The sequence below is a fragment of the Nycticebus coucang genome, chromosome 17, assembly GCF_027406575.1.
Source record: "Nycticebus coucang isolate mNycCou1 chromosome 17, mNycCou1.pri, whole genome shotgun sequence".
Taxonomy (NCBI): Eukaryota; Metazoa; Chordata; class Mammalia; order Primates; family Lorisidae; genus Nycticebus; species Nycticebus coucang.
The window spans coordinates 62,370,581-62,389,659 of NC_069796.1; the positions used below are offsets into that span (position 1 = coordinate 62,370,581).

The 19,079-nt window shown below is 41.6% G+C and overlaps 1 protein-coding gene across 7 annotated transcripts in view; it reads right to left on the minus strand.

Moving 5' to 3' along the window:
• Positions 1 to 19,079, minus strand: part of PWWP2A (PWWP domain containing 2A) — a 75,690-nt gene that overhangs the window by 39,715 nt on the left and 16,896 nt on the right. For 4 of the 7 annotated variants that reach the window (XM_053566170.1, XM_053566171.1, XM_053566173.1 and 1 more), the window contains exon 2: positions 2,578 to 3,542. In XM_053566170.1, the coding sequence (XP_053422145.1) occupies positions 2,578 to 3,542 (965 nt within the window). Of the gene's footprint in view, positions 1 to 549; positions 3,543 to 19,079 lie in introns of those variants that run through there. The other 3 variants (XM_053566168.1, XM_053566169.1, XM_053566167.1) reach the window with 2 other exon arrangements.

A 19,079-nucleotide genomic window follows, 5' to 3' on the forward strand; every position in this document is an offset into this window, starting at 1 on the left:
ATAATTGTTTCTGTTTGCAGGAAAGAATATGTTCTATTCAAGTAAAACATCTTTTTAAAATTGTGTGTTTATTGTAATCAAAAAGCATTGACTGAGTTCCCCAAAAGAAATTCTACTTGCTTTTGCATAACTGGTAATTAATCAAAGTCTACAACCTTAAGAAAGCTGACAAGACTATTGATTTTCAGTCTCCATTAATCTTTTCATCATTAATTCTATAGCAACTAAGATATTTCAAATTGAATTTAGAAATCCACAAAACGTTGCTCCTTAAATTTTGTAAGTTTCCAGAGTATCAAGTTAGACACAAAAAATATGAAAGCAACTTTAAAAATCTTAGAATAAACTTGCCTTCACAAGCAATCAGATATTTTTCACTAACAATACAAGACTCAAAATGGAAAATAAGAAATCAAATCTTAGGGACAGTTGGACCACGTGGAAAAATAATAAGCCAAGTTACTAGCCCCAAAAGCAGTGATACATGAGGCAGAAGATTAAGCAGAAGAGACCAGATGTAATTACCCAAATGTAAAAAAATGAACCATGTGATAAAATACTATAGCTAAAAATTTAAAAACTATATTAAAACCCATAAATTTATGAGAAACTGGCAAGAGGAAGGTATCAAATCTAGAATCACATCAGACCTCTATAGTACAAAACCTCATTTTAAGAATATGTTGATTCATCTCTTAGTATTTGAAGTTTACCTATTCTCATATAATATATTCCCTGATAGGGTGATGGCAAAGTTTGATTTTTCACTTCCTCTAAATACTATTACAAAGAATAATTTTCTACAATCTTGAAATTTTTCAAAGCTTTTTGAGAAACACACACAAATAATTTGGATTTAGTCGATTTTATTTACAGCTTTTTTGGGTTTTTTACATTTCAGAACATAACACAATTACATTTTCTCATTTTCTGACCTGCAAACAGATACCTTAAATGGAAATTTTTTTTTTTAATTATCAAATCAGGTACATCCAAAATGCAACAATTACACATATGACAATTAATTCACAAAGTGTAATTTACTGGGACATATCCTAAGAATTTAGGAACAGCCAGTCAGGAGAAATCTGACCAAATTTAGCAATCAACTATTTACATATCCAAAAAAAAAAAAAAAAATCAAACCTATCTAAACTCCCAAACCACAAGCTTGAAAGTTTTTGTTAGATCCCCTCTGGACAAAAAGAGAATGATGATTCAAATCTATCCAGTCTTGACAGTTTTAGTACCAAATACCGGGCTATTCCCCATTCTGTAACTGAATAGCAAGCATCTGTTTATCAAACACCTAACCATCAAACTTTTACACCATTATGTGCACAGAAAAGCTAAGTGTTCATTAATTAAAAAACAAGTAGTCATTAAATATCCACACTATTCTCCCAATTCACCAGCCCTTACTGCAAGCCTAAATATGCAACCGGTGTCACATAGTGACAGGCAATAATTCATATATATATATGTGTGTGTATGTATATACACATACTTATATACACACTTGCATGTATGTATACATAGAGTATTAGATACAAATGGCAATTAACAGTCCCTACAAAAATCCAATTTCAGTTGAGGCTATGGCTCCTATGCCTTGGGATCATTTTACACTTCAAAACTGAAAAATACTACTAAAATCTCACTTCCTTAAGACAAAATTTGATTGCATGTTCAGATTAAGTTTCTCAGTCTAAAAATGGCTATAAGGTAATTATTAAAAAACCAGCCAATTGAGTGCAACTTCTCTCTCCAATTAGGCCAAGCTACTTCGTAGAAATTATTCCTAACTAAAAAAATCTGTGGCGACTTCCAATAGTCTTGCCTACCTTACTGTCCATGTTCACGTTTCAAACTGTGTCAACAAAGCCCGTACTTCAGGGGTCAGCTGCTTGGCAGCCTTAGCTGCCTCTGTGATAGCCTTGCGATACAGGCCCTTTCTCTTCTTATTAAAACGTGACTGGAAGTTTTCTAAAAAGGGGGAGAGTTGCGAAAGAGCAAGGAAAGATGTTGTTGGAGACCCAAACCACGAAATACGGGCCTCCTGTCGGACTAAAAGGCCATTATCTTTCCGGCTTACAGTTATAGTAAGAATACGGGCTGGCCACCAAGGGAAGCCATATATCTTGGCCCAAACAATGTCTCCCACACATATGGTCCTGCCATCTGGTGTGACGCATTTAGAGACGTTTTTGGAAAAGACTTTCATTTTCAAGGAATTACTGAGCCTTTTCTCTTCCTTTGAAGAGGAGGAAGTGGAGGAGGTGGAAGGTGCATGCATACTGCCTGGAGGAAAATCAAAGCTTTCAGAAGAGCTACACTCAGAGTTGGAAGATTTCAAATCATCTGTGCTATCAATGCTACACACTGAAGCACTGGAAGAGTCAGATTTCTTTTGATTTAGGGTCATATAAACAGAGATATTGCTTTTGCTGCCCTTTTTGCCCAATGTCTGTGCTTCATCCTGCTCACCAGGCACATGCACTTCATTTGTGTCCTGAACCTCACTGCTGGCCTCTTCAGGGCCTTTTGAGGGACTCTGATTTTCTGAAGGGGCCTCACCTGCTGAGCGGGTAGAGGTGCAACGAGACTGGGGTTTGGGCGCCATCTTGCCACTCCGCATTTTCTCAAGTCCTGTCTTCAGAGAAGAGTCATTTTCTTCATTCCTGTACCTTTGTGGTTTTAAACGAACCCGAGGTGGAAGGGAACCTGAGCTAGGATTCTGATATCGACGTGTGAAGTGGACTTTTGAATGTGCATTTTTGGAAGTAGAGGTTTCACTTTGCTTCTTCTGTGCCTTTTCTTTGGCAATTTTTAACACCTCCCGAGCTTTTGCATGATCCATGTTCTTACTCTGGAGCACTTTTTTAGTGCTTAATTGAGTTTTTGATGTATTTGCCTGAGCAGAAACTTTCACTACTCTGCCTCTGCTGTGAGCAATATTTGAAACCTTAACCACAGCATTTCTTTTCTGGCTTTCATTTTGGTTTTTCCCATCCACTTTCTGGTCAGTTTTCAGTTTTTTGTTCACAGTAGTTACACTTTCATTTCTCCGTTTTTTATCTTCATATTTAGAAGAGTCACTTGCACTACTACCTTTTCTAATTTCCCTTTTTTCAGCAACAACACTGTTTTTACATTTATCACACAAGACTTGCCTGGGTCGTAGTTTAATAGCATTCATTATTGAAGTGGGTTCTTCCCTGTACATTTTTCGTTTGGGTCGCTTAATTTTCCGAGGAGGTGGCTGAGGTATTGACTGGTTATATGTGTCCCTGATAAACAAAGGGGGGGGATAAGGTGCTCCTTCATGGAAGAGAGGTGGTGGTTTGGAAGTCCACAGGCTTTCAGCCAAGTTCAGCTCGGGAGGCGGGACAGGAGAAGGGTCATCAGGAACAGCACCATTCACTTCACGCTTGACTTCTGTCCGTTCTTGGAATGTATTACTTTGGAGCTGCATCGCTTCAGGTTTACCGTTATATTCCCTTTTGGGAAATACTGTCACAGGGATTCCATGGGGTCCAAACCTTTAAAAGAAACGAAAGAAAAAAAAGACATTAAGTTAAGACCTACTGTTTACTTTTGGTTTTACATTTTTGGTAAAAAACAAATGGTTTTCCTAAGCAATGCCAGAATAGCTGACTTTACTTAAAATAAATCCTTCCAGTTTTGAATCAGACAAAAATGTCCTCTCAGATAGCTTAATAATAAGCATTATGTAACCGTATACAACATTTTCAGTAAATGCAACTGATATACATGTGTATCTTTCTCTGGTTATAACAGCTTTCAAAAACTTCACTGAGTAAATTCAGCCTTCACTACCCAGAAATACTGAGTAAGTAAAATTCCATCTCAACTTTATTGGTTAATTACTAAAGATTCAAAGAAAGTTGCTCCTTCATTCTTGCATCTGAACTTTTAAGCCTCTTATTCTGTCTCTCTCAAAAACAGAGAAATACAAGGAACTGAGACACTTGAATTACCTCCAAAGCAAATAGGAATATAGCTGTAGCTTGCTAAACTGTATCTCACATTAAGAAATATTTTTACATTGTACCCCAATAAAATACATTTATGTGTGCATACACAGACACATTTATGCAAAAGTTTCATCAAATACTTAACACTGTATTACATTGTAATACAAAATGACTTTTTTCTCCTCTGGTCTAGTTAATTTTTATTTATTTTTTGTTGTTGTTCTTTTGAGACAGGGTCTTGCTCTGTTGTCTGAGCTGGAGTGCAGTGGCATCATCATAGGTCACTGGCAGCCTGGAACTCCTGGGCCTAACCCTTTCAACCTCCCACAGAACTGGGATTACAGGCATGAGCCACTGCTCCTAGCCTACTTCATTTGTTATAATGCTAGTCAAACCCATTAAATTGATTTCAATACTCCTTTATGGTTCCAGACCCAGTTTACAAAACACTAGTACAGAATACAAATCTTTGAAGTTGAAATTCTCAGTTTATAAAAAACAGACGTCAGGGGGCGGCGCCTGTGGCTCAGTCGGTAAGGCGCCAGCCCCATATACCGAGGGTGGCAGGTTCAAACCCGGCCCCAGCCAAACTGCAACCAAAAAATAGCTGGGCGTTGTGGCAGGCGCCTGTAGTCCCAGCTACTCGGAAGGCTGAGGCAAGAGAATCACTTAAGCCCAGGAGTTGGAGGTTGCTGTGAGCTGTGTGATGCCATGGCACTCTACCGAGGGCCATAAAGTGAGACTCTGTCTCTACAAAAAAAAAAAAAAAAGAAAAAAGAAAAAAAAAAGACGTCAGTCAATACCCTTATATTTCACATAGACTTAGAAATAACTGTGATAATGTGTCTGGGCTAACTATCAAGACCATGACCATTAAACTAAACTTGCTATATTCAATTTCCTTCACATAAGTCAAATTACACTATCAAATAATTTTAGCATGTATGTTAACATGTCTAATTTTAAGCACTATCTAACACACAGTACAATGCTATGTGGCAAAGGTGCAAAGGTGCTCAGAATCCAAAAACTGGCTCCAGGCATTCAGTCAGGTACGACTGGAAAAGCTAAGTGCAAATGATTTGTTTTTTTGGGGGGGGGGGGTTGAGACAGTCTCACTAGGTCACCCTGGGTAGAGTGCCATGGCGTCATAGCTCACAGTGCCACCATGCCAGCTAGTTTTTCTATTTTTGGTAGAGACAGGATCTCACTCTTGCTCAGGCTAGTCTAAACTCCTGAGTGTAGAGGATCCACCAGCCTCGGCCTCCTACAGTGCTAAGATTACAGGTGTGAGCCACTGTGCTCTGCCATGTGTCTGTTTTTATATGTCTTTGGTTCTCAGGTTCTTTAATATGTTATGTTCCCCAAAAGATTCAGAATACCTTTACTGGGAGGAAATCTTGAGATTTGGTACTAACAGCTGCAGACACAACTAAATATCAGCAAGGTTTTAGAAAAAAACAAACATACATCCCGTATCTGGTTTCTAACATCTAAATACGTTTCTTTTGGCTCGGCACCTGTGGCTCAAGCAACTAAGGCGCCAGCCACATACACCTGAGCTGGCGGGTTCAAATCCAGCCTGGCCCACCAAACAACAATGACGGCTGCAACCAAAAAATAGCCCGGTGTTGTGGTGGGTGCCTGTAGTCCCAGCTACTTGGGAGGCGGGGGAAGGAGACTTGCTTGAGGTCAGGAGTTGGAGGTTGCTGTGAGCTGTGATGACACAGCACCCTACCCAGAGAGACAGCTTGAGGCTCGGTCTCAAAAAAAATAAAATAAATAAATAAATACTTTTCTTTTTAGCTTGGCTACTACAAACCAACAAGTTACACCAAATAGGCAGGGCGCCCATAGCTCAGGTGTTAGGGCACCAGCCACATACACCAGGGCTGGCAGGTTTGAATCCGGTCTGGGCCTGCTAAACAACAACTACAACAACAAAAAAATCCGAGAGCGGTGCCTGTAGCTCAGTGAGTAGGGCACCAGCCCCATATACCGAGGGTGGCAGGTTCAAACCCAGCCCCGGCTAAACTGCAACAAAAAAAATAGCTGGGCGTTGTGGCGGGCGCCTGTAGGCCCAGCTACTCGGGAGGCTGAGGCAAGAGAATCACCCAAGCCCAAAAGCTGGAGGTTGCTGTGAGCTGTGACACCACAGCTCTCTACTGAGGGCAACAAAGTGAGACTCTTGTCTCTAAAAAAAATAGCTGAGCATTGTGGCAGTTGCCTATAGTCCCAGCTACGGCACTCTACCAGGAGTTACATAATGAAACTCTAAAAAGAAAAGAAAAGTTAACAGCAAATACTTACAGACCATAAAGGGAAAGGAAAGCATTTTTTACATTAAGGTAGGATAAGTTTAGGTCTGAGCTATTTCAAAGAGGAAAGCCATCCTCCCTCATTGTATCAGACTTCACAGAAAGTTACTTTCTTATTTATGTTTGCTTCCCGCCTACTTAATTGAAAGGCACTTTGAACACTGAATCTTTTCTTGTACAGTGTACAGGTGCTCAATATCCACTGTTTTAAGATGATAGTATAAAAGAGGTGATTTTTTGCCTTTAACATACAACTATATTATTCTATTTTTTTGAGAGAGTGTGTCATTTAGTCACCTTCAGTACAGTGCATGGCATCATAGCTCACAGCAACCTCGAACTCTTGGGCTCAAGCTTCCCAAGTAGCTGGGACTACAGGCACCGCCACAACACCTAGCTATTTTTAGAGATGGAGTCTTGCTCTTGCTCAGGCTGGTGTCGAATCATGAGTTCAGGGCAATCCACCTACCTCAGCCTTCCAGAGTGCTAGAATTACAGGCACGAGCCACTATGCCCAGTCTCATAGACCTATATAAAACAGTATGACTTACCTGAGGTGAAGGCCACTATTTATGTTAGTAAGACTTTCTAACTCTTAAGAAGCCATCATTTTACCCCCATTAAACTTTCACATATTTCCATAGTAAAGACCTTCTTTATAATTAGGAATAACTAAACCATAATTATCTTAATGTCCTTGCTCAAGCAATTCTCCTGCTTTGGCCTCCCAAACAAGCTAAGATTGACAGGCATGAGCCTCTGAATACGGCCTTGATTTTTTTTTCTTTCTTCCTTTTTCATTTTCCTTTCTTTCTTTATTTAGAGGGTCTCTCACTATGTTGCCAGGGCTGATCTTGAACTCCAGGGCTCAAGCAATTCTTTCACCTTAGCATTCTGAGTAGCTGGGACAACAGGCCCGTGTGCCTCTACACTTGGATTTTTTTTTTTTTTTTTTTGACACAGTCTATGTCGCCCTCAGTCGAGTGATATGGTATCACAGCTCACAGCAATCTCCAACTCTAGAGCTTAAATGATTCTCTTGCCTCAGCCTCCCAAGTAGCTAGGACTACAAATGCCTGCCACAACGCCTGGCTATTTTTTTGTTGTTACTGCAGTTGTCATTGTTGTTTAGCAGACCCAGGCCAGGTTCGAACCTGCTAGCCCAGGTGTATGTGGCCAGTGCCCTAACTACTGAACTACAGGCACCAGGCCTGGATTATTTTTTAATTTGCCTTTGCCACATAAACTTACAAAATACTCAAGCATTAAATGTTTTTAATAACATAGGGAAGCACCTAATTGTGCTGAATTATGAAATGAAATTACAGGCTATCAAAAGGAAAGAAAACAAAAAAAAAAAAAGAAACCAAACCGATTAACTGTGCATAGTGAATAATTGATGAAGCAGAAAAAATATTTCTTTTTTTTTTTGTAGAGACAGAGTTTCACTGTACCGCCCTCGGTAGAGTGTCGTGGCGTCACACGGCTCACAGCAACCTCCAACTCTTGGGCTTAAGCGATTCTCTTGCCTCAGCCTCCTGAGTAGCTGGGACTACAGGCGCCGGCCACAACGCCCGGCTAAGAAAAAATATTTCTTTCCTTCTTTTTTTTTTTTATTTAAGAGACAGAGTCTCGGGCGGCGCCTGTGGCTCAGTCGGTAGGGCGCCGGCCCCATATACCGAGGGTGGCAGGTTCAAACCCGGCCCTGGACAAACTGCAACCAAAAAATAGCCGGGCGTTGTGGCGGGCGCCTGTGGTCCCAGCTGCTCGGGAGGCTGAGGCAAGAGAATTGCTTAAGCCCGGAAGTTGGAGGTTGCTGTGAGCTGTGTGAGGCCACAGCACTCTACCGAGGGCCATAAAGTGAGACTCTGTCTCTACAGAAAAAAAGAGACAGAGTCTCACTTTATTGCCGTTGATAGAGTGCTATAGCGTGTTGCATCACAGCTCACAGCAACCTCCAACTCCTGGGCTTAGGCTATTCTCTTGCCTCAGCCTCCCCAATAGTTGGGACTACAGGCACCAGCCACAAAGCCCAGCTATTTTTTGTTGCAGTTTGGCCAGGGCCGGGTTCGAACCCACCACCCTCAGTATATGGGGCCAGCGCCCTATCTGCTGAGCCACAGGTGCCACCCAGAAAGAAAATATTTCTAAATAATAATAAAACATTTTCAAAGGACCAAAAAGACTACTTTAAAAAGAAAAAGGGGACTATGTGATGGCACCTCTGTGGTCCTTGCTACTTAGAAGGCTGAGGCAGGTGGATGGCCTGTGCTCAGGAGTTCAAGACTAGCCTGAATGGCGGCACTCATAGCTCAGTGGGTAGGATGCTGGCCACATACACCAAGGCTGGCAGGTTCAAGCCTAGCTTGGGCCAGCTAAAACAACAATGACAAAAAAAAAAAGAAAAACAGCCAGGGGTTGTGGCAAGCACCTGTAGTCCCAGCTATTTGGGAGGCTGAGGCAAGAGAATTGCTTAAGCCCAAGAGTTTGAACTTTCTGTGAGCTGTGACACTACAGCACCTAGGGCGACAGCTTGAGACTCTGTCTCAAAAACATAAAAAACAAAGGGCCTGTGGCTCAAAGGAGTAGGGCATTGATCCCATACGTCGGAGGTGGCGGGTTCAAACCAAGCCCAGGCCAAAACTGCAAAAAATAAATGAATAAATAAATAAAATAAAGACCAGCCTGAACAAGAGCAAGACCTCCATCTCTAAAAAAAATAGTCAGGCATTGTGACAGACACCGGTAGTCCCAGCTACTTGGGAGGCTGATACAAGAGGATTGCTTGACCCTAAGAGTTTGAGGTTGCTGTGATCTGTGTCACCACAGAATTCTACTGAGGATGACAAAGTAAAGACTTTCTTTAAAAAAAAAAAAACTAAAACTAAAAAATAAATTTTAAATAGTAGGAAAAGGAGAATCACATGTCCTTGCTTCATTTCAGTAATCATACTATTTGCTTTATATGGATGATAATACCTAGGGCAGTGTTATCAAACTGAAAATGGAGATATTGGTTATGAAATCAATTTCAAGAGTCACACAATAATTGAAATAAAATCAGTGTATAAGAAAAGTAGGGCTGGACATGGTGGCTGAGATCTGTAATCCCAGTACTCTGGGAGACTGAGGCAGAAGGATCACTTGGCTTAGGAGTTTGAGACCAGCCTGAGCAAGAGCAAGACCCCATCTCTATAAAAATAGAAAAATTAGTTGGACATTGTGGTGGATGCCTATACTCCCAACCACTCAGGAGAATGAGCATGGAGGATTGCTTAAGCAAGGTTGCAGTAAGCTTTGATGATGTCACTACATCCTAGCCGGGGCAACAGAGCAAGACTCTATCTCTTAAAACAAAACAGTAAAATATACTTGAAACTACAATGAATCTATTTAATGTATGTATTTAAGTATATATGGTTCCAGATATAAAAGAGATTTCTAGTCACTAAACTATCAAACCATAACCTTAATAAGAAAATCAAATAGAAAGAACTGTGATCCCTTAAAAACCCTGAATCCTAATTGCTCAAGTATCTGTGAAAATCTTCATCACAACACCTTGGAATGTTTAAAATGAAACTTCCTAAACTCTGCCCTAACAATGAATCATTGTTACAGTGGAACCCAGAATTTTCAATTTTTAGCAAGCAACTTTCCTTTATCTTTTCTAAGGTGAAAAGACATTTATGTGTCAAGTGAATGCTTCAGAGAGTGGTGAACCTGGCATAATAAGATTTTAATAAGTAAATGGCTAGGTGAAAAGCTGACTGGTATCCTCTGTTCTAACTTTTTCTAAGAGAACTTTTTACAAATACTCTGTAAGAGGTGAGCAATAAGACACAAAGTACCTATCACTCTTTCCCCTACTCCTTCTTTGTACAGCATGAAGACATTAAGGCACCAGTGACTCATTCTAATAAACCCCTACCTATTTTCAGTCCTCTTTAACCACTACCGAAAAATTCTAAAGGAAAAATATTTGATGGCTCGGAGTCCATAGCACAGTGGTTACAGCGCCAGCCACTTTCATCAAGGCTGGCGGGTTTGAACCTGGCCCGGGCCAGCTAAAAAAACAATGACAACTGCAACAAAAAATAGCCAGGCGTTGTGGCAGGCACCTGTACTCCCAGCTACTTGGGAGGCTGAGGCAAGAGAATCACTTAAGCCCAAGAGTTTGAGGTTGCTAGGAGCTGTCACGCCACGGCACTCTATGGAGGACAACATAGTAAGACTCCGTCTCAAAAAAAAAAAAGAAAAAATGGTTTCAAATATTTGATGTAACACATTAACTGCCATGTGAGTTCTATTTTATTTAATTTAATTCACATCTAGTTTTGAGCCTCATGAAGTTGTAAAACCTCTGCTCAATGTTTTCACTTGTCCATTGGCTGTCTCCCCCACCTCCCGTTTCCCTACTCCAGCTGGCCTTCCCATGCGCTGTCCACATGTTAGACAGGGTTCTATGATGACCCTAACTTCCCCTTGCTCCTTTCACCTTGAATGTTTGCCTGCCAGCTCTTTGAACATTCTTTGATCAAGAGAGGAAATCCTTATGATAGCATGCAACAATGTGACATTGTTAGACATACTTTGAGGGTATGACTCAGAGGTCACCATCCAGGACTACCAAAAGTCCACTTCAGACACAACTAAATACTTGTGGAATGACAAAGGATTCAATTCTCAGAAACAAATTCAGTAAGTATGTCATGAGTCACATTCAATTCACATGATGTCTAACATAAAGATTCTAGCACTACATAACATATAACTGTGTATAACTCACAGAAATAAAGAAAAGGCTGGTCTCGGTGGCTCAGCCTATAATCCTAGCACTCTGGGAGGCTGAGGCAGGTGGATTACTTGAGCTCAGGAGTTTGAGACCAGCCTGAGCAAAAGCGATACTCCGTCTCTACCAAAAATAGAAAAACTGAGGCAAGAGGATCTCTTGAGCCTAAGAGTTGGAGGTTGCTGTGAGCTGTGATGCCTCAGCACTCTACCCAGGGCAACAGCTTAAGACTCTGTCTCAAAGAAAAGAAATAAAGAAAAAGTTTTTCATAAATTTAGAAAGGATTGTTGTTTTTAAAGTTTTTATTCTATTTTGATAAAAAGACACCGTGGCCTCAAGGAAAAAAAAAATTTTCTGGTGTGGAAAGTGTTAATTAAAAATAGCTTCTAAGGGGGCGGCGCCTGTGGCTCAGCGAGCGGGGCACCGGCCCCATATACCGAGGGTGGCAGGTTCAAACCCAGCCCCAGCCAAACTGCAACCAAAGGATAGCCGGGCGTTGTGGCTGGCGCCTGTAGTCCCAGCTACTCGGGAGGCTGAGGCAGGAGAATCGCTTAAGCCCAGGAGTTGGAGGTTGCTGTGAGCTGTGCGAGGCCACGGCACTCTACTGAGGGCCATAGAGTGAGACTCTGTCTCTACAAAAAAAAAATAGCTTCTAAGGAAAACCAGATAGTCTAAGAGACCTCTCTGTACTATCTTCACAACTTTCTGTGAATCTCTAATTCAAAATAAAGTTTTAAAAATAGCTATCGTTTTTAGGGCGGCGCCTGTGGCTCAGTCGGTAAGGCGCCGGCCCCATATACCGAGGGTGGCGGGTTCAAACCCAGCCCAGGCTGAACTGCAACCAAAAAACAGCCGGGCGTTGTGGCAGGCGCCTGTAGTCCCAGCTACTCGGGAGGCTGAGGCAAGAGAATCGCTTAAGCCCAGGAGTTGGAGGTTGCTGTGAGCTGTGTGATGCCACGGCACTCTACCGAGGGCCATAAAGTGAGACTCTGTCTCTACAAAAAAAAAACAAAAAAAATAAGCTATCTTTTTAATAATTTAAGAGTAATGTACCAAAACTGAGGGAGGAAAATACTAAAGTTTAATAGTTACTTTGTGTCAAGGCAGGAGGTAATCACTGTGAAAATCAACTTCAGTCTAATGCAAAGGTGAGACAAATATAAATGTAGAATATTTGTCATAATTTTAAATGTTATGAAAATGTTTGCTAGTATTTGGGTTCCATTTAAGATGTCTGAATTTGGTTCGGTGCCCATAGCTCAGCAGTTAGGGCGCCGGCCACATGCACCAGAGCTAGTGGGTTCAAACCTGGCCGGAGCCTGCTAAAAACAAACAAACAAACAAAAAAATAGCTGGCCGTTGTGATGGGTGCCTGTAGTCCCAGCTACAAGGGAGGCTGAGGCAAGAGAATCTCTTGAGCCCAAGAGTTTGAGGTTTCTGTGAGCTGTGACACCACAGCACCTTGACAAGGGCAATATAGTGAGATTCTGTCACAAAAAAAAAAAAAGTCTGAATTTTACTGATGACTTTTAGCTTGACTAAATGAATAATCCTTTATTTGCCTACTGAAAAAAAAATTATGAAATTGTGGTATTTGGTCCATTTTTCTAACATCAACTACCTATTTTTTTAACTTAGACTTACTTATAATTCTTACTTATTATTTTCCGATTTTTTTTTTTTTTTTTTTTTTAGACAGAGTCTCATTTTGTCGCCCTTGGTAGAGGCGTTCACAACACACACTTGTTTTTAGACATGAGGTCTTGCTCTGGCTCAGGCTGGTCTTGAACCTGTGAGCTCCAGCAATCCACCTGCCTTAGCCTCCCAAAGTGCTAGGATTACAGGCGTGAGCCTCCACATCTGGCCCAAATGTTTTTTAAATGCTGATATAGTGGTCATCAGCATTAACTCACGGCAACCTTAATAAACTCATTTCTGACCTAGGATTATATATTTTCCTTCAGGTTTTCAACAGTTTAACAGCACACAACTGATTTTCTTCCCTCCAATTCTTACTACCAAGCTGCAACTAAAGAGGTAATTCTTTTTAAAATAATATACACTAAAAGGGGGAAAAAAGCAAAGGTATTATTATAAACTTTAAGCAAGCAAACAAGGTCCTAAGGAATTCAAAGCTTAGGAAACAAATTCAGGAGGGTTAGCTGAGAGGTCCCATGTTCTGACTGAACCAAACTTCCCTCCCACCAAATAATAGATCAACAGAAGACAAAAAGGAGCTCTTTTCTCCAAGAAGTCTTCTCTTAATAGAAAAAACTTACAGTAGGAAAAAATTATATGCAATTAGCCACTTAAAAAAATAACACCCAGATTTATTTCATTTCAAGCAGATGTTTCTTTCAAAAACTACCTCTCCTTACAATTAGCAACAGGTTAAATCATAAAAGAGGGAAAACTGTGAAGCAAGCTTATTTGGATTCACATTTCAGCTCCTCATGAGATTGGTTATTATATCAAAGTTTAATCTCATAACAAACTAAATTAATTCACTAGTCAGTTAAATGCAATAAAGAATTTAATCCAACAAGCTATACACATACTCCTCAAAAAATTAACAATAGATTTATCATATAATTCAGCAATCCCACTTCTGGGTATATATATCCAAAGGAAGTAAAAGCATAATCTCAAAGAGATATTAGATGGGAGGAACACAAGTATCTTCTAACCAATGAACAGGTAAACAAAACGTGGTACTTATACAGGCAACACATATTTTTCCATCTGAAAAAGGAAACTGTGCCACATGCTAGAACATGAATCAGCCTTGAGAATATTATGCTAAGTGAGTAAGTCAATCACTAAAAGATGATCTGCAAATCCACTTATAAAAGAGGTTATCTGAAGTAGTGAAATTCACAGAGACTGTAGAATGGGAACTGCCACAGGGGAAGGAGGAAATGGAAAACTGTTGCTTACTCAATATGAATCACAGTTTTACAAGATGGAAAACTTCTGGAGATTGTTTTACAACATTGTGAATATACTTAACACTACTGAACTTAATAGTTAAGATGAAACATTGTTTAATGAGACTTTCTTTTTTACTCAATTAAAATAACTTTTTAAAATGTTTATCTACGGCAGGGCCTGTGGCTCAGTGAGTAGGGCAGCAGCTCCATATTCCGAGGGTGGCGGGTTCGAACCCGGCCCCAGCCAAACTGCAACAACAACAACAACAAAAAAAAATAGCTAGGCCTTGTGGCGGGCCCTGTAGTCCCAGCTACTCCAGAGGCTGAGGCAAGAGAATCACCTAAGCCCAAGAGTTGGAGGTTGCTGTGAGGTGTGACGCCATAACACTCTACCGAGGACAACAAAGTAAAACTCTGTCTTAGACAAAAAAAAAGTCTATCTAGGCTCGGAGCCTGTGGCTCAAGCAGCTGGGGCTCCAGCCACATACACCTGAGGTGGCAGGTTTGAATCCAGCCCAGGCCCATCAAACAACGACAGCTGCAACCAAAAAAAAAAAAATAGCTGGGCGTTGTGGCGGGTGCCTGTAGTCCCAGCTACTTGGGAGGCAGAGGCAAGAGAATCGCTTGAGCCCCGGAGTTTGAGGTGGTTGCTGTGAGCTGTGATGCCATGGCACTCTACCCAGGGCAACAGCTTGAGGCTCTGTCAAAAATTTTTATCTAAGCCAGGCACACCTGTAGTCCCAGCTACTTTGGAAGCTGAGGAGAAAAGACTGGTTGAGCCTGGGATTTTGAGGCCATCCTGGGCAACATAATGAGACCTTTTTTTACAAAACAAAATTTTTTTAAATGGAAAAAAACCCTAAATGTACATTATTATTATTATTGAGAAAGTATTAGCACAAGAGACATAGCAATTAAACACAGTGGAGAAACAGGACAGCACCCTAAATTAACAGAGAATCAAAGTGACCATCACCAATGAGGGCAAACAGCTATCATGTGCCTGAAGATGTGGTACCCCAAGAACACAACATTGCTTGTATAATTTGAATCTCTCAGGAGTTAATATCAAATCCAAACTGAGGAATAGTCCTTATATAATCATTTAATAATTACAAAAATTTCTAAGTTATTTTACATCTAAATATAATACATAAACATTTACTAGAAGACAAAAAAGCTTTGAAATAAATTTTCGTTGGAAAAATGATGAAATAATGAAATATGGAATATAAATTAGATAAAGGTACTCTATCATTGTTTCCAAAAATTTGTAAACTATATTGTAGCTATAGTTTATCTTCGAACTTAAGAAAAAAATGCTCGGGCGGCCCTGTGGCTCAAAGGAGTAATGCGCCAGCCCCATATGCTGGAGGTGCTGGGTTCAAACCCAGCCCCATATGCTGGGATCCCCTGAGCTCAGGAGTTCCAAACCATCTTGAGCAAGAGTGAGACCCTCTCTAGCAAAAAACAGAAAAACTAGCCAGGCCGTGGTGGCAAGCATCTATAGTCCCAGCTACTGGGGAAGCTGAGGCAAGAGGATCACTTGAGCCCAAGAGTTTCAGGTTGCTGCGAGCTATGCCACAGCACTCTCAGGGTGACAGAGTGAGACTCTGCCTCAAAAAAACAAAAATTAATTAATTAATTAAATTAAAAAGTTATAAAAGGGCGGCGCCTGTGGCTCAGTCGGTAAGGCGCCCGTCCCATATACCGAGGGTGGTGGGTTCAAACCCGACCCCGGCCAAACTGCAACCAAAAAATAGCCGGGCATTGTGGCGGGCGCCTGTAGTCCCAGCTACTCGGAAGGCTGAGGCAAGAGAATCGCTTAAGCCCAGGAGTTGGAGGTTGCTGTGAGCTGTGTAAGGCCACGGCACTCTACCAAGGGCCATAAAGTGAGACTCTGTCTCTACAAAAAAAAAAACAAAAAAAGTTATAAAAATTTTTAAAAGCATAATCTGAAATTCAGTTTATCTCAGTTCTCACAACACTTTAAGCACAGCAACTACAGCAGAACCTCCGAAGTTGACTACCTCCTTAAGTGGACCTAATTCTCATAGACCAGACATGTACCACATGTACAAATCAGTACAGGAGACCTGCTTCCTTAAGATGACTACCTCTGTATGTTGACCAGTTTGTTATAATCCTTTGGATGGTCATCATTCAGAGGATCAACTATATAAAAAAGAAAATCTCTCCTACTTAAATGTAAATTCCAGCAAATTCACCAAGTACCATTAAACACAAATCTATATTCAAAAACAAGTATGCTAGGGCCAGGCGCCGTGGGAGGTCGAGGATGGATTGCTTGAGCTAAAGAGTCTGAGACCAGTCTGAGCAACAGGGAGACCTATCTCTACTAAAAGTGAAAAACTGAGGCAAAAAGGTCACTTGAGCCCAAGAGTTCAAGGTTGCTGTAAGCTATGATGCTACAGCACTCTACTGGGGGCTGAGTATCTCAAAAAAAATAAAAAAGTGCTAATTAGTCTAGTAGTGTAAAACACAGTCCTAACCCTAGAACCCAGCTTTAGGTGATAAAGACCAGAAAGCAATAGTCATTGCTAGGTAGACTTCAGAGGGCAAGGAATCACTGTGGATTAGGATTAGGAAATGGGCTTTGTAGGGTAGCCAGGCACTGTGGCAGGCGGCTGTAGTCCCAGCTACTTGGGAGGCTGAGGCAAGACTATCACTTAAGCCCAAAGAGTTTGAGGTTGCTGTGAGCTGTGATACCACAGCGCTTTACGGAGGACAACATAGTAAGACTCTGTCTCAAAAAAAAAAAAAAAAAGGTGGGGGGACTTTTAGGGGAAATGGACCTAGAAGGGCCTAAAGAAATTAAGTGAACAGCAAAACAGGGAGTACCAAATAGTGAAGACTAGTTATCCATTTTTGAATGTTGGTAAGGATTCAGAGGTTTAAGCAATAATCCATCTGGCAGAAAGAGAGGCAGTCATGTACATGAATGTTTCAGGAAAGGGGGTTGTTAGGCTAAGAAATGTGGTAGATAGAGAATAATTAGTCTCTTAAAGAAGAGAAGACCAGTAAAGTTTCAGACTGTATAGTGATATGATCATAAGTGTCTCTAAATCTTTGGTATAAACTTAAGCTCAGATATACTAATCTGATCCCATTATTTAGTAAGTAAAAAGATAGAATAATGAAACATTAAATATAAATTAGATAAAAGTACTCTTTTTTTTTCTTTTTTAGAGACAGAGTCTCATTTTGTCACCCTCAGTAGAGTGCCGTAGTGTCACAGCTCACAGCAACCTCCAACTCCTGGGCTTAGGCAATTCTCTTGCCTCTGCCTCCCAAGTAGCTGGGACTACAGGCACCCGCCACAATACCTGGCTATTTTTTTGTTGTAGTTTGGCTGGGGCCAGGTTTGAACCCGCCACCCTTGGTATATGGGGCCAGTGCCCTATCCACTGAGCCACAGGTGCCCTCAAGATAAAAGTACTCTTATTCTTTCCAAACATTTGAAAAGTATTGTGGCTATAGTTTATCTTTGAACTTAAGAAAAAAATGCTCTGGTGGCACCTGTAGCTCAAACTGCTAAGGTGCCAGCTACATACACCAAGAGCTAGCAGGTTCTAATCTGGCCTGGGCCTGCCAAACAATGACAACTACAACCAAAAAATAGCCAGGTGTTAGGGCATGGCAGACAGACGCCTGTAGTCCCAGCTACTCAGGAGGCTGAGGCAAGACAATCGCTTAAGCCCAGGAGATGGAGGTTGTTGTGAGCTGTGACATCACAGCACTCTATCCAGGGTGATAGCTTGAGGCTCTGTCTCAAACAAAAAAAAAAAAGAAAGAAAGAAAAAAATGCTCAGGCTCCTGGCTCAAGTGAGTAGGGCGCTGGCCCCATAATACCAAGGGTGGTGGGTTCAAGCCTGGCCCCGGCCAAACTGCAACAAAAAAATAGCCGGGTGTTGTGGAGGGCACCTGTAGTCCCAGCTACTCAGGAGGCTGAGGCAAGAGAATCGCCTAAGCCCAAGAGCTGGAGGCTGCTGTGAGCTGTGATGCCACAGCACTCTACCCAGGACGACGAAGTGAGACTCTGTCTCAAAAAAAAAAAAAAAAATGCTCAGACTCAAGCACTTGTAGCTCCAGCAGCTAGGGTGCCAGCCATACACTGGAGCTGGTGGGTTCGAATCTAGGCCAGGCCCACCAAACAACAATGATGATAACTACAACCAAAAAAAAGCCCTAGCTGGGCGTTGTGGCGGCACCTGTAGTCCCAGCTACTTAGGAGGCTGAGGCAAGAGAATCGCTTAAGACCAAGGGTTGGAGGTTGCTGTGAGCTGTGACACCATAGCACTCTACCCAGGGTTGATACAGCTTGATACTCTATTTCTTTTTTCTTTTTTTTTTTTTTTTGTAGAGACAGAGTCTTACTTTATGGCCCTCGGTAGAGTGCCGCGGCATCACACAGCTCACAGCAACCTCCAATTCCTGGGCTTAAGCAATTCTCTTGCCTCAGCCTCCCGAGTAGCTGGGACTACAGGCGCCCGCCACAACGCCTGGCTATTTTTTGGTTGCAGTTTGGCCGGGGCCGGGTTTGAACCCGCCACCCTCGGCATATGGGGCTGGCGCCCTACCCGCTGAGCCACAGGCACCGCCCTTGATACTCTATTTCAAAACAGAAAAGAAAAAAAAGCTCAGGTATGTAGTAAAGGAGAATGATGTTTTTAACCTATTTTTATTTTTTTGTGTAAAACAGAATCTCACTATGTCACCCTGGGTAGAGTGCCATGGTATAGCTCAGAGCAACCTGAAACTCTTGGGCTCAAGTGATTACAAGCAGTTGGGATTTACGGATACCTGCCACAATGCCCGGCTATTTTGTAGAAACAGGGTCTCGCTCTTCCTCAGGCGGTCACAAACTCCTGAGCTCAGGCAATCAACCTGCCTGGGCCTCCCAATCCCAGAGTGCTAGGATTACGAGGCATGAACCACCACACCTGCCCTCTCTAACATGTTCTCAAACGATTCCCTTACTTCAAAATATCTTTCTCATAAGTCAGACCTTTTCCTTTTT